The sequence below is a fragment of the Rhinopithecus roxellana genome, chromosome 21, assembly GCF_007565055.1.
Source record: "Rhinopithecus roxellana isolate Shanxi Qingling chromosome 21, ASM756505v1, whole genome shotgun sequence".
Lineage (NCBI taxonomy): Eukaryota > Metazoa > Chordata > Mammalia > Primates > Cercopithecidae > Rhinopithecus > Rhinopithecus roxellana.
In genome coordinates, this window is record NC_044569.1 from 80,574,173 (window position 1) to 80,591,181 (window position 17,009).

The 17,009-nt window shown below is 33.3% G+C and overlaps 1 protein-coding gene across 5 annotated transcripts in view; it reads right to left on the minus strand.

Annotated features, from left to right (window-relative positions):
• Positions 1-17,009, minus strand: part of NOL4 (nucleolar protein 4) — a 276,911-nt gene that overhangs the window by 87,173 nt on the left and 172,729 nt on the right. For 3 of the 5 annotated variants that reach the window (XM_030925928.1, XM_030925930.1, XM_010380524.2), the window contains 3 exons: positions 16,739-16,918; positions 15,821-16,012; positions 1,790-1,903 (listed from right to left, as the gene is read on the minus strand). In XM_030925928.1, coding sequence (XP_030781788.1) covers positions 1,790-1,903; positions 15,821-16,012; positions 16,739-16,918 — 486 coding nt within the window. The remainder of the gene's footprint in view (positions 1-1,789; positions 1,904-15,820; positions 16,013-16,738; positions 16,919-17,009) is intronic. The other 2 variants (XM_030925929.1, XM_030925931.1) reach the window with 1 other exon arrangement.

Below are 17,009 nucleotides of genomic sequence, written 5' to 3' on the forward strand. Positions count from 1 at the left end.
GATATTATAGGTAGTATATAACATGAATAAGTCATGTAATTTTTATAACAACTCCACATATGATTAAAACTATACAGGGATATTCTAGAATGTAGACTAGGTGGGATATATAGCTAGACAACAACCAGGAGAGCCCTTTCAATCCCAGAATTCTACGATCCCAATTTCTAGAGCTAGCATCTGTTCTCAAATGGACTTTGACTTTGAAACTCCAATACCTTAGGTAGTGTCAGTAATGCTTCTTTCTAATTAACTGATACCAATCCAACGACAAAACAGCTAGACATCAAAGTCTTTTCTATACTGAATTTATTGATGCTTACTATGCACCAGGCAAAATGCTAAGTACATAACATGAATCTGTCATTTAAATTCTCATGACTTCGAAGGATGAGTACTGTTAGTATTGCTGTCTTTCATATGGAGAAACCAAAGCACACAGAACTGGAATAGCTTGCTGAAGTTTGCACAATTAGAAAAGATAGAGATGAGATTCAAAACCAGGTCTCTTTAGTTTCAGAATGTGCTCCCCAATCACTATGCCAGATGGTATTACACATAGTGTTATAACTCATTGTATAAGATACATTTTATAGATATAACAATAATAAAACTCTCAACAGAGGGCACATATATATGAATCAATACTGGTGGCATGATTAGCACATTCTAAATTGACTTTTTACATGGTTTTTATCTGAGACTAACACTGTATTTTTCATTTAACTGAAGGCTTCATCTTTTGTGGCATTTAGAATTATTAGCACATGACATTTTAACAATAAACACATCAAATCAAAGCTGATGTCATTCTGAAACACGCTAAAGTATTCTAAGCCTGAAATGAAAAAACTTTTTTGCTTTTTTCTTTGAAGTCCACTGGCTTACTGTAGAATCAAAATTGGACTAACTTACTTTAGTCTTGACTCACCTCATCCTCAATTAGCAATATAAAACATATGATTCATTTGTTGTAAAAATAATTTACAAATGAAAATGTGGCAAACTTTTATGCAGAATATTTGGTATATCACATGACAATTTAGATTTTTACTATGGATACTTGAGAAAGGGGGTAGACAGAAAAAAGAAAGACATTTCTGGGATAAGAAGGAGAAACAGAAATATAGAGATAACCCAAGGGAAAGACTGAGGGAAACACCAGTGAGCAAAACACAAAAAGTACAAACATCTCCAATACACAGATGCCTTAGAAAAAAGATACTGAAACATGACATGCAATTGGCATATAATAAATGATTAATTAATGAGAGAGTAAATCTAAGACATGAATTTTCATTATGTATATCCTCATTTTTTGACTTTCTACTCTTTCAAAGTTGTGTTGTACTGTCACCACCCTCGGCATCATGTATTGGCATGCGGGTAGTAGACCAGAGGAAATTAAAGAGAGGTTGGTTCATTTTCATTCAAAATGAACACAATCAAGTCACTCTCATAAGTCATGAGGTAAATTTACAAAGGTGTTGGAAATGATCAGTTAGAACCTCTTAATAAGTAATTGACCATTAAATTGGATACTAAACAGAATTATAATTCATTAGTTTTGCTATTGTTCATTTTTGCCACAGAAACATTTTGTTCTTTGACCTTCATTCATCACAGGAACACACATTTTCAATTTTAAATTCATATCATAAAGACACAAAAACCAGGTATCTGTGTACTTTAAATCCATTCAAGAGTTTTTACTCTGCAACATAAATCAAATTAAACGAACTGCATTTGCTATAGCTGGTGTTCACCAGACTTCAAGATGCCTCAGTACCTGCTGTCTCTCCAGACGCATCCTCTTGGCGGCATTTCTACTCTCACTCTCACAAGCTGAAGCCAAGATACTCTCTGCAACTGCTGAAGTAAGGTGGGAAGGAATAGGTCGAGACTAAAAAAAAAACAAAAAAAGAGAAAAGTATGAAAAAAATTATTAAAAGTATCATTAACAGGCCAGTGTTATTCTCAGAAAAGCTCTCAGGATCATCAACACGTGCAGGAGTATCCATTTATTTCAACTGAACTTATTTCAATAGAAAGAGGAAATGGCAATTGTAAAGATGAAAAATGAAAGCTAGTTAGAGATTAAAGCTATCGTTGCTACACAGATCCATCATTCATTCCCATAGATCCATTGTCACAAGTATCTAGCCTGCGCCATGAAACTGGAGTTTGAACAGGCAGTGGCAAAAGTGCTAACTGGATTTTGCAAATAAAACAAGGTCTTTAATTCTACTATAACATATGACATGCACAAAAAAACAAAACAAAAACAAGTGACAGGGCTGAAACAGAGTTTAAAAAAACCTAATAGACACTCAGACCATGTCAAACAATCTTAATATGAAATATTATGAATATTTACACTCTAAATTGTGACCCAATTGATGTGATTAAAATGCTTTTAAATATAAATAAAAACTAAAAAGTCAGCCCTACAATGATTTTAATATATTAAAGATTTAGTGCTTTAGATGTTAGATATGTTTGCCTATGTGTACATACATGTTTTGTTTTACTTATAAAATATGAGCTGATATTTCACAGATAGATACATGTTGAAATCCATCTTCTATGTAGCCCATATAGAAAGTAATTAATTCTCCAACTAATTTCATAATTAACTGTAAATTGTTTGCAGCTCTCAATATCACTTGTGATAACCATAACAAAAATTATGATTTTCATTCTTTTTTCCATAATTACATGCAAAGTCATCCAACTGAAAGATGAAATACTTAATGATATAGAACAGTTTTTTAAATTAAGATAAGCAAATGATAGATAAGAAATAACAAAACTAAACCAAATGAGGTAGTAAAATAATGTGAAATTATGAAATAAATATATCTTTTGGGAATATAGCAAATATAGTATATGCCACCTTAGGGTTTTCAAAGCCTCAGACTAAAATATGTGTGAATGCTATTTATTAGAAGCCTGAACTAATTGAGACCTTTTGAATTTTTTTCTAAAGGAATTGAAACATGGCTTTTTTATACATGACTCATTTTACCAACTTTGGTATGTACAGCGTGTCTCAGCAAATTGAACACAGGGCTTACATCTAAAATAATATTCTAGAACAGCTAAATTCAGACCACACCATTTTAACAGACACTCCATAGTTAAATTTGTACAGTGTAGACAGAGACCGGGCTCTGACCTTGGGTGAACTAGGAAGCAATTTCTGCAACTGCCTTAGCAGACTTCCTCACTACTTCCTCTCCAAAGTAGCCTCTGGAGGCAAAAGGTAGGAAAGGTATAGGGTACATTCTCCTCTGCTAACCCCATGGGACATCTCAAATGATGGTTATATAACTTTGACAATAAAGCAGTAGGATATTTGGAATGTTATTTTTACAAAAAAGAAGAAAAGAGGTCCATTTGTGGCAGGAAAATAATGCAATGTCAGCATTTTGAGAAGGAAATTAGAAAGCCAGGACTGTGCATTTGTAATAGAAAAGAGGGTCAAATGAGGCAAACCTAAAATAAATTGTCATAAAGATGTAAGCATAATTTCAAAACTCACATTGCTTCTTCGTTTCATTCTCTACTTCACTGAGTATAAATAAAATATTATAGTCCAAAGCCAAATCAATGAAGCTATGAAATCAGTCTCATTAAACAATGGTCACTGCCTGGCTCAAAAATGTAATCCAACTACATGGGAATTAGATACTCACTGATACCTTTCTTGATTGAGCTAATTTTTGAGGAAAAGGTGTTATAGGAAAAATGGGAATAAGAACATTACATTATCAAAAAATAAAACAAATTATTTGATTGTAGTTAGCATTATTCAAATAGGAGCGAGAGTTTATACCTTTATAAACTATATTATTAGATCATTTGTTTCCATGGATGAAATTAAGACAATCTAAATAAAATATCAGCAACCTTCCTTTTCTTAATCCAATTATTGAGAGCCACATGGGATTCAGAGAGACATATTTCAGTTCTTCATTACCTCGATTTTTCTCTTTTTTTTGCTATCTCCATTAAAAATTAGGAATATACAAAGCTATAAAATTTTAATAAATTATATTGTATCAACAGGCACACAAGTAACTTAAATGTATAAAAGTTTGTTTAATAGGGAGAACGTAATTATCCCTTCAATTAAAATTATTTCATAGCATTTTCTTTCAAATTCTTAATAATTTTTAAAAACAACTCTTACTATTCAACTTCTACTAAAGCAGTAAAAGTTGTTATGCCTAGTAATTTATGTAATTTCCTTTACAGAAAAGATGATAGGGAGAATTGGATCTTCCCTAGATGTGTGAAATCAGTTTTCTCAAAAACTAGAGTAATGTCCTGGCTAGATACATTTTAAGGTCATGTGATAACCTCATATTTAAAAATCGACTTCAAGATAAAGCAACCATGTACACACTATCCTACTGAGTGGAAAAAATAAGTAGAATCAAAGATGCATGATTCAATACTTCCCACACATAAATAGTATAATTTTGAAAATAGATTTGTACTGAGTTTATTGTAGGATCATAAATTGACAACTCTCGATGGCCATAAAAGTCATCCAGTACAAGTTTCTTCTCTCAACTTTGAAGAACTGAAATGTAGGTAGATTAAGTAATTGCAAAAGGACAAATTGAACTAGATCCAGAACTCAGATTTCATGTCTCCCAATTTTCAGCTCTCACTTTCCTAAATTCTGTTCTATATTTAGTACTTTTACATACTTTGTCATTAATAAAACAAAAAATTCTTTTAAAAATCCTTATATACAAACCATTGTTTTCAACTAAAAAAATAAGCAGAACAAAGGTAGCCATTTACATGAATGCATTATAATCATCCTTAACTCAAGCTCTTTGGAAAAAAAGGCAGAATAAATCATAAAATCTGTATTAAAATCTAAAAATTATATTTGAAATGTATTTTTGCAGAGAATGTACTATATCTCAATAATGTGTACCTCCAAATAGAAATCCAGTACCATCCTAATTTAATTTTTAGATAAATGTTAATAATATCTAACTCCTATCGAGTGCTTAGGACATTCAGCTATTAATACCAAAAGTTTAGATTTATTATCAAATTTAATCTCCTAAACAATCTTTGAGAAAAGTACTTATATTACTCATATTTTAGATAAACTACATTGAAGTTCTGAGAGATTATGCAACTTGCTCACAATTATGCAGTGATGTATGCGGAAATACCTGAATTCAAATCTGAGTCTGATGATGAATTGGGAGTTATAATCCCTAGTAAACTACTATTCACATTTTACAACAAAGTCCCCAGTGAGTTTAAAATAAATCTATAATTCTTAAATACTACACATTCCTGTAAGGGAATTCAATCACAGCTAACCACACATGACATTTAGCAAAGAATATATCAGGATCTCCCTAGCATCCTTCACTTAAATGGTTGAAGTTCTTTAATATATTGTCCTATAAATTCTATAAATTACAAAATGTATAATCTTCATTAATGGCACAAAGACAAAAATGTAACTTACCTAAGTTATGTCACAAATTCTTAACTGATTGAATCTGAATTCATAAAATTGTAATGTTTATACAGCCAGAAGTGTCAATAATACTATACACGAACCATCATAAAGCTTAATTTCATGCCCAAAATGAGAATACAGGAGCCAGGCAGAGAAGTTCTTTCCCTCATGTGAGGTAATCATGCTAAAAATCTCTTTGCTTCTAATATTAATGAATCAATAATAAATGCCAATACTCTCCAATACACACAGGGCTCAAGTGTGCAGCATTTGGTTGTAAGATATTAAAGATGAAAGTTTAAAAAAATTTCTCTATAATTTGGCTTCTATCCACTTAACAACTCAAAAGTACTAATATCAAGATAGTGAGAAGGAAATTAATCAAATTTTCTCCTTATAAAAGGAATTATGTTACAGAGAAATTTAAAACTAGTGTTTAGTACGTGCTCTGAGAATCATCTCCTGCTGAACTCTCCTTTCCATCATTACATTTGACAGTTGAGGGCTTATTCTAATGTCACCACAGTATTGTCTTTCTAAAACATAATTAGCAATGTGTTAGGGGATATGGTCATACACTTCACCAGGAATGAGACTGAAAATTCCCTCTTACATTTGTAAAAGTGGCCATAAAACACAAAGCTTCCATGTAAAAATTGGAGATAGGAATATTTTGACTCAAAGACCAAATGCAATTAATTCAATAGATAACTTATGAAAATAACACCTCCTCTGGCTGAAGATAGCTCAGTAAATACATATACTATTTGATATCTATCTCTCTATCTATCTTAGAATATTTAAAATAATAGTTAACAATGGATATAATTATACACTTCACATGATCTATACCTGGATTGGGAATATTTATTACATATTTGTATGTACATATTATATACATTATTTCCCTGTATATAACATAATGGTACCTACCCTCATTATCTCTTCAGAATTAACTGACATTCTAACTGGGATCTGAGTTGATCTTTCTCCAGCACTGTTCTTATTGTAATAATTATCTATGCTCAAATCAATGGCAGTTGTGTCATTAAACAGATGGCTAAACCATCACATGGAGATTTTGGAGTTTAAAAAGTCACATTTTAATTGGGGACTTAAGATGTAATTACTGTTGGCACGATGTAAATGTGTCTTTTCTTATATATGTTGGTAAAATGTACCGTCACACCAACAAACTATTCCATTTTTGTGGGTCTTAAAACTCTACGTGAAATAACTTTTAGAGTCCTCTGAACTTCAGCTGTATATTTAGGATGCCACAGGATTTTTGCAATTATAAAAAAGTACAAAGAAATTTAAGAATGTTAGGTTTTGGTCATGGGTTAATGTGGTGATGCTCTCAGACTCCATGGTTTAAGTGAAGCTTAATCAAGTTGTTAGTTAAGGTCAGTCTGGGAGCAACTGTGACATCTACCCAAGGTTGTAAGTAGAATGAGTGCCTTGAAGATAATTAAACAATTCAGCAGTCAGAGTTTAGGTAATGTGCTGAATTAAGATTATTCCTCCTAATCTTGTTACTTTATAAAACACATTATTAAGAATTCTGTAATTTGGATGGTATGCACACATTATCTCCCCCAAGTGGCATATCTATACCTAAAGGCATAATCGTTCAGGTTATATACATATATAAAGTTTCATGTTCTAAGAGATCCCTTCTATTAAGCAGGTGGTTTCATTCTTATACATCAGTGGAATAGAGATAGTTTGCAACTAAGCCATACTGAACTGAATACTATTCTATAACCAGTTACTTGCTATGTGACCATTTTTGCAATTTAATCTGCATCTCAGTCATCCTGCTAGGTATTATTAATTTTATTCTTATAAATGACAAAACTGAGGTTCAGTCAGAAAATTATAAATAAGGAAAATAATCTCCACATTATGCAGTAGTTTTAGAAGTCCATGTGAAATGCACATAAAATCACTAGCATATTTTATAAGTACTTTTTATCTAACAGGAACTGTGCCAGGTTTAGAGATCTGAAGATACCAGTATGGTCTCTGCCATCACAGAGCTTACTTGACAAGTTGGTACAATGCCTAGCACATAGGTTATAACTTTATAATGTACATGGAAGCGCATCATTAAAAGTGTATTTAGTAAAGACAACCTTTTGTGAGCAATTCTGAAGCTCTAATATTATATAAACTTAAAATATTTTTCAAAAGCTTGGGTTAAACTCAGCTGGCAGAAAAAAACTGATAAATGAATACCTAAGGTTTTACTTTTTCCTAATTTCTGTGAATATGCATATGTTTTGCTGCAGAAATACTGATATATTTGTATATGTGATGTTTTTCTAGGCCCCATTATGGGTGTTATGCAACAAACCTAGTATGTACTCTGTGATGTCCCAAAATTGAAAAGTTCTGAATTCCAAACCATAGATAATCCAAGATTTCAGATAAACTGGTGAATGCAAACTAAAATAGTCGTTCAACTGTCCTTATTTCATTCCGCATGGTTTTAATGGAAGTAATAAGGAAAGTTCCTTCCTCAATTAACCCTGGCCACCTGAGTTCGTCCTGGACAATCAGGGCACTCAATACTTTGTTTCCAATGACTGATCCAAGAAGGTGGACATATAATCCAAATAGGGCCAAGCAAAGTTCTTTCCTGGGAACTGAGACCTGGAGTTGGAGGACTGCTCTTGGGTTGTGGGTTTTAAGAATGGAGGCCTAGAACTGCTGGTGGCAACATTTCCAAACAGGTAGCAAGAAGTTGTCCAAGATGTAAACCAATACACAAGAGAAGCATAATTAAGAAAAAGGAGAGCAGCAAACCCCTGACACTGGAGCCCGTGGATCCACTATACGTGAATTCTTGAACTTTCTACTTGTTTGAGAAAATTCTCTTGACTAAAAGGAGTTTGAAAGTGTGCTTTAACAGAAGTGGAATATAAGCTAATTAAACTTTGTCTAGGCTTTGATTAGAAATATTTCATTTATGAATTTATGATCTGTGACTTGGCCTTACTTTTAGAATAAGATTGGCCATTAATAATGATCTTTTACGAAAACATGGGGAATTAATAAGTCTTCTAGTTGAAGACTTAGAAACACAGTTTAGTTAATATCAGCTGACACCTCTGATCAAGACACGGGATCAACTAAATTATCAACTGAAATAACATGCTTTCATTTTAACTACATGATCCTTTATTTTAAATATATAAAATATATTTTGTATATCCTATATACACTGTATATATTCTGAAAGTTGAGTATTATATATACTTACAATTACTGTACATAATGATGTAGTTTTCCTAATTATTTATTTGTGAAGCTAAAAGTGTATACCAATTCCATTCGTATAATTAATATCACTACCTATTCCCACTAATTGCTAAATAAATTTAAATTTTTTTAATGTATCCTTTCTTGGCCTTTTGGTTAAGATCAAGTGTAAAGTTTTTAACATTTTAATAGTTTAAAAATAGTTAAAATTAAACGTTATATAACCATTTTCTTTTGTGAAAAAACTCGCTAAAGATTTAAAATATATTATGCTACATTTTCAGTTAGTAGTAGTTTTTAAAATTAAAATACTAATTGCAAGATACTATGAAACTCATATTACACAATAAAAATTATCTCATCTCTCAATTAATTTCTACCACAAAGAAGCACATTAGTAAATATCCATCCAGTCACTCAATCTTTCATTCAGCAATTTTAATTCAGTTGAATTCAACATGAATTGGGCAACTTTCATGAGCAACTACTTGTATTATATAAGACATTGTGGGTGATACAGAGATGAACAAGTTAAGAAGCGTAGTACTCAAGGAACATAATTTCTTCTTGAAGAGCTAAGGCCCATATATATAGATAACAGCAATATAAGACAAGATAAAACTACAAAAGATGTACCACAAAGTACAATTTGCACATAGAAGAAAGAGAGATTTGAGGCTGCTGTTAGCTAGCAGTGAGGATTAAACAGATAAAGACCTAGTTGATTTAGTCCTTCAAGTAGCTCAACAGATTGAGACAGTGCGGGTTTCCCAGGAAAGGGAACTGTGAAATTCAGTTTCAGATTAAATTGCATTTTATCATGTTTCTCACATGCAACAGGTACCATACTAGGTGTACCAGGTACTGTCCTAGGAGTTTTTACATTTGTTATTTCGAGTGCTTTTGGTTTTCATCTTTAGGATAGAGCTATTATTTCCATTTTTCTTTTCCAGGGTGAGACCACAGCTCGGAGACAGAAAATCCACAAGCAGCAACTGAAAAAGCACAGATAAGAACCAAGGTTCACTGACTACCAAATCCAGGTGTTTTTCTTCAGATGCTCACAAATGCTGCCAATTTTTTTTTTTTTTTTATTTCCTTTTGGATTCAGTTTCCTTCTTCTTGGATTATAGAAGCATTCCTCTGGAATCAGTCAGGTTGTGTGAGTAGTAGCCTCAGAAATTATCTTAAGTATTTCTTTCCCCCTCACTCTGAAAGTAGAGCTGAGCTGCGCATTGATTTGTGAATTACAAGTAGTTTCTCTTGAAGACTTTTTTTCTTAGTACTTTGAAGAAATTGTTCAGGCTGGTTTTCAGTTGTAGATAATGTATTGTTTCCTTCTGGTACATTTAAGAATTTATTTGCTTTTCTGTGGTTTTAATATAATATCCATAGGTATGAGTTTTTTTTTGTTGTTGTTGTTGTTGTTGTTTTTATGTATACTGTTTAGGACTAATCTCCTTATCTGTTATGAGGATTGAGGTCCAATCAATTCTGAAAAATTCTTCATCATTATCTTTTTCAATTTGCCTCCTTACTCTAATTTCTCCTCTGGAATACCTGTTAAACCTGTCTTTGTCATTCTCTTCTCCACCTTAATTTATTTTTCATATTTAACTTCTCTTCTTTCCTGTGGGTAACTTGCATACTTCTGTGTTCCAGTTTACTTTCTCCTTGGCTGAATATTATATTCTACTTAACCCATTTAGTAAAAGGTTTTAATTTCAAAGCTTATAATGTCTGTCATGTTTATTCCTGAAGGTTGTATTAGGATATTTCTTAATTCGCCTTTCATAGAGAGGAAAATAGAGGACGAGCCTTTCTTGGGCCCGGCTTTACATACATTTCTCAGTTTATGTGCCTATCTAGTTACAAACTAAAATGCATGTATCCTGAACCTGGGTGGACATTCATACCCCAGCCCTAATCTGTCTGGGTCTACATTTACTTTTTCTATCTTTCTAAGTTGTTACCCAATCCAAAGGGCTTACAATTCTGGCTAAGAGTTTCCTATTCATTTCAGGTACCTGGAAATTTCCTTTTCTTTCTTTTGAGCTTAACTGAATATTTTTTAAATTGTTATGTTTTATTCAGGATTTGTATATGTTTGTGGTGGGAAGCTGGGTGGCGTGTGTGTATGCAAAGAGAACATACCCCATGAGGCTCAGGTCAACATCTTGCTTAAAGCAAAAGATGCAGTGATAAGTAGCTTTGAAAAATACATTGGCTATATTCTTTACAACCCAGTTATTCTTCAATTTTAATGCATTTAGTAAATAATGAGCAAAGGATACCCATAATCCCTGAGTCATAAACAATTAGTGAACCAAGAGACAACCCATTGAAAGAAGGAGCAGCAGTCTCAAATGATGAACTATGGTGTGAAAGGAAATAATTTGAACATACTAGAAGAATAGGTAGAAAGGTACCATATTATATGCTATACATATACATACATGATCACATATAATACCCCAGTATCCCTATCCTTTAGAAGAGACTCAGAAACACTACGCTTGTACAGGAATTGAACTAAGCAAGGAATTGAAGCTAGGTCTCTCGGTTTCAAAAGGTTGTATGCTAAAACATTATAGAAAGAAATATGAAATTTGTTCTAAGATGACAGAGTTTCACACTTATCAAAGCCAAAATTGAGGAAGACCGCTCTAGGGGCAAAGGCAGATTTATCATAAAGTCAATAAAGTGAGGCACAGGATGACTCAACTGGATGAGCCTCTTGAGTGCTGGAGTTCCTGGATGTTGTAAGCATTCTAGATAGGAAGGGAAAGCCACTTTAAAATCCGGAAGCATTTATATGTAAGTATGTCTGAAAATTGTATAACAAAATTTTAGAAGAAAAGTATTTTAATCTTCAATATTTCAGTGGTTTCTAATTTTTTGTGTGTATTATAATTTTAAACTGCAAATACACATTCATTTTATCTACCTATTTTTTTGCTCATAATTGTGTATTACTTTTCTTTTCAAAAAGATCTCAAGTCATGTAATCTTCAGCTTTTGCAAACCCTATTTCTGCCTCTGCCTAGGCATAGTGTATGTGAAGATTGTAAGAGGAAAGTAGGGAGTTGAGTTAGAAGGATTATCCAAGAGTATAGATATGAGGTGTGAAAGACTAGAACTAAAATAATAGCACATAGAATCAGAAACTATAATATTTATTTGGGAAACAGAGTAAAGGAGGAATAAGCAGAATTCATTAAGTGGTAGGATACAAGACACAAAAGTAGTCAAATCTCATTCTACACTTTTGAGCAATGGTAAAAAATAACAATATGGTGCTATTAACAGTAGGCGAGTCAAGAGGAATTTACTGGTGGCTTGATAAGTGAGGTGGAATATCAGTGGAGAAGATAGGTGCTGGAGAATATAAAGAGTTCAGTGTAATATAATTATTGCCCTAGTGTCTGGCTGACATTTGGAAGGAAATACCAAAGATTTGTATATTTTGGGTATTGTGCTTTGCGAATAGGATACTGTACACAAGGGCAGACATTTGCAATTGTGGTTAGGGTGATATACAGTACGTGGCTGAACACAGAACTGTAGGAACTGTCCAAAAGCAGGTAAGAGTAAATAAGGAGGAAGAGAAACAGCAAGCTTCAAGAAAATGAGCATACTTTAGTTGAATATGCAATCTTTGAGTTTTGTGCAAAGGTGGTCATGTGATCTTTATAAGAACTAATTGAGTAGAGTCATCCTTTGGTATCTCTGCAGGACTGGCTCTAGCACCTCTAAGGATGCTCAAGTCCATTACATAAAATGGCATAGTATTTGCCTATTACCCAGGCACACTGTCCCGTATACTTTAAATTATGTCTAGCTTACTTATAAATCTTAATACAATGTAAATGACATGTAAATAGCTGTTATACTGTGTTGTCTAAGGAATGATGACAAGTAAAAAATGTCTATACATGTTCAATACAGGCACAATCCCCTTATTTTTTTGCCATATATTTTTAAACAGTTGATTGAATCCACAGATGTAGACTCTGCAGATCTATAGAGCTGACTACACAGTGGTGAGAACCACAGTCTGAATAATCTGAATGTGAGGGAGTACTGCAGGATTTGGTGGTAATAGGTATAATCTGCGAGTATAAAATGCTCTTTTGAGAAACCTGACAAAGAAAGATGAACTCAGATTGTAGAAGAAGAATAAGAGATGTCACTTTTTTTTGGTATCTGAGAACTGTTTTTTTTTTTTTTTTTTTTTTTTGGAAAAAAGGATTAAATGTTCCTCTCATTGAAAAGGGAAAACTGAACATACAAAAGAGTAGGGGTGGTTGATGGAGCAATCTTCTGAAGAAGGCAGAATTATATGGGGGCAGAGATGCGAAGTTTATTTATCCAGGGCAAAGAAGAACAAGACTTTTCCTCTGCAAAGTCACCAGAGAATATGTGAGTCAGAACATTTAGAAAGTTTTGAAATTTTTAATATTGCTTTTTCAGGCTCTTGGAGTGATGACTAAGATCAAGGTATATTCATGCTAATAAAGACTGAGGTGAAGGAGAGATCCAGATCCCTGAAGTGGAAAAGGTAAAAGAACTGTGAAATCAACTTAGATAACAAAATTAATATGGAGGATATTATAGGATGCAATTAAAAATAAATATTATAAATAAAGATCTTAGAGAATGTGAATGTAATCTGGGGGATGGTAAATGACAACTATAAGAAAGAGGGCAAGAGTTAGTACAAAGAGCAAGTGGAAAATTCAAACAAAATGTGTTTGCTAATTAGCATCAATTAAGGTAATTGGTGACAGAGAGAGACACATAGTTATACTCATGTGGTATGAAGAATTAATAGCTACACAAGTATTATAAAGTTTTTATCAAGATCTTATATGAAAGGCTAGGTATATTTTTGATATAATTTTTAGTTTAAAGAATCACTTAATTCATTTTTACAATATCTCTATTTGTTAAAAAGTTAATAGCAAGTGTCACTGTAGCTATTCCAATACTTATGATATCAGGGAAACTATGTATTGAAAACAACGTCTGATACCTCTCCTGTGAGCTGTGTTAGACAAATAGAAGCAAATGATGGAAAAGTTAAATCCTCTAAAAAAATACATTATTTCCTAAACATGAAAGGCTTGCTTTCTGGTGTTTTCATAATAAATAATTAGATTATTTATTTATTTGTTTCTAAATGTGTATCTCCTTTTTCCATTAAAAAATATCAAATCCACCAAGGAAAGCTGTCTCCACCAAGACAAATTAAACAGAAAGAAAATGGAGAGAGTTTGGCTCTGAATTCCCTGGCAGTAAGGCACAAAAGTGAATATATTAAGGTTCATAGACCCAGTGTTGAGAGCAGGTGAAAGCATTCTATTTCCTCAGGAGAAACAATTATTATTATTATTATTGCATTAAATTCTAGAAGAAACTTTTGAAATCAAGTTTCTGTCATGGACATTTAGCAGCCTAGTAAACAATGACCTTGACAATACAAAAAACTTGCATGAGATTTATTTCTACGAGGGAAAAGAGTCAATTGCATAATATTAAAGGCAATTAACTAGGTAATTTTTTGATAGATTGAGATTATTAAATTTAAATATCTAGGCTATTTGGTTTAACTTGGCACAGTGGCAAAACTTGGGATACAAGAGGAGCAAAGCGCTAAAAGTCTCCTGTGTCTTCCCTAAATATTGTCATTTGAGTTTTACAGAAATACATGTATATGCCTTGGCGAAAGAGTCTCATAATGCAAATTCAGGAAACAAAGAAGAGAAATCACGTCACCTACTGGAGATGATACTCAGTATGGACCAACCCTACCTTGTTCACAAAGCTGTGCTTTTTATGGCCTTTTCTATCACTGTGAATTTACGATCAGGACACCTTCTGGAACAATAAATATTCTTCAGAGAAATCGCTCAATTTGAGCATCAAAACCACACAATAGACTCAATAACAACTTGATATATTTGTCTACCTATTAATTTAACGGTTACTTAACTCTCTGGGTTTTTAAAATCTAATGAAAATGAAGACAGTATTTACTGATCAAACATTAGATTTATGAGATTTATTTTTCATAAAGAATGGCCTTTTATGTCCAACTCTGGAGATGTTATGGTTTGAGATAATTGGTACAGACATACTCTGAAACCTCTCTTATGTACACCAATTCTACCCGATCACACCTAATTAGATTCACAGATCACAAACACTAACAGCCTAGGCTTTTATGGCACCTTCTCAGATAAGATGAGAAAAAAATGGTTTCACAAAATTTTGAAACTGTTCACATACATAAGAAGAAAATGGGAAAGGCATACATTGTAAATGTGTGCATTATTTCTAGATGTAACAAGTAGAGCAAGGTGAAATAGAATAAAGTTTAAAAATCATTGATTTCTAATCTCTGTCCTATCAAGTAATCTAATGTCAACATTATCTCATCTGTCTATAATGTCCACCTGAATATGAAAGCTCTTGGTACCATCCACCAGCACACAAATAAACATATCCAGTACAACAAATCCTTATATTTCACCTAAGCATTTTCATTCTCTGCTCTTTGCTTTCAAGGCCTGCAATCTGTTAACCATTGATATGAAAATGGTATTCCTTAGGTAGATCCATCTCTTTCCTTTTGATTTAGAGAATGCCATTCTTACATGCCATCTCAAGCAGTGACTGGTGCTTCAGTCCACAACTTAAATAACCTCATGCCCACTTTAGTAGTGACAGAAAGAAAACAAATATGAATGAGATGCTGGTTCTCACTGGTGTTTACTCATATCACCTTTATTTTCTGTGACATGGTACCACGTGGTTCTGTGAGCACTGGACTCACAAGATATTCCTCATTAAATAAACAAAGAGAATAAATACTTCAGGAAGATGAAAAGGAGAAGGGGAAAAAACAAACGAGCAAACAAAAACCCCTTTGACCTGACATTATGGAAAAAAAATAAAAAAAGACACTAAGATGGAAAAAAAATAGTGTCATGGTTTACATGTGGGATTTTGATGGAGTCTAGGGCTGTGTTTTAATTCAAAACTCACCATCTCAAAACCACTTCTTTTCATCCGCCTGCAGGACTTGAGGTAAGTACGTATACGTTTTCTGGCACGCTCTTGATACTCAGGGAATTGTCGCCTGCATGAGTCAATGATAGCCTGGATCTTTTCTTTGGGCTGCTTAGAGATTGGGACCATTCGGTCCAAGTTTTCATCTACAAACAGCCTGACAAACATCTGTTGGCAAGAGGGAGACAGAGGAGAAGGGTTTGGAGGGCTGCTCTCTTCTGTTCCTAGCTTCCTGTCTTGATTACCGATAGGAAAATACTGTTTTCTGGTTTATGCACTGGAGAACTTTGCAATGGAAAGCCAGAAATTTTAAGCAAACACTCTTTAAAGACTTTCTAAATGGTTGGATTAAAAAATAGAGAGAGAAAAAGAGAGAGAAAAGCAGACAGACAGACAAACATACAGAAAATAATAGACTATCGTGTAGAAAAAAATCAGGAAATAACAGTAGACTGTGACAATTGAGCACCCCATTACATTCTCTATTAATGATGAATACGACTGTTACATTGCTACACTGCACAGTGGACTAATCTCTGAAATCAAACAACTGACTCTTTTGTCATGCATAATTAGATAAGCTAGGAAAGCAAAAGAAATAACAGATGACGGGCGTACTCTTCCGAGGACTAAGCTGAGGCCCCCTCCATCCACTAGGTAAACATGCATACTCACACAACACAACTCCAGTTTTCAGCTCACATTTGGCTTTAAAATTCTAAACAAAACACAGCAATTCTGGTGTCTGGTTGGCAAAGAGTGTTTCATGTACTTTTTAAATCCTTCTGTAAATTAAACAAACATGTCTCTAAAATATCCACATTTACCAACAAGCAACAACATGAAAGTGAAGTGGTAAAAATTAAACCACACTTGGAGTGTGGCAGGACTCACATTAAAAGCTTTCAGTCGCTCGGCTTCAACGCCGTCTGTCTCATTAACTTTCTCGGAATCGTCATGGTCCTCGTGGTCATCTTCGTCCTCATCTCCCCTGTTTAGTGAGAGGTCCTCAGCTCCTCGGTCCACACTCTCATTTTTGCCAGAGTCATAGCTGGAGTAACTATGTGCAGGAGACTGAAAAGAGAAGGTGAAATAACTGCTTTTAAATTCACTGCACAAGCTTATAAATTTTATGTCTCATCTTTAATTTAAATTGTTTCTCAAA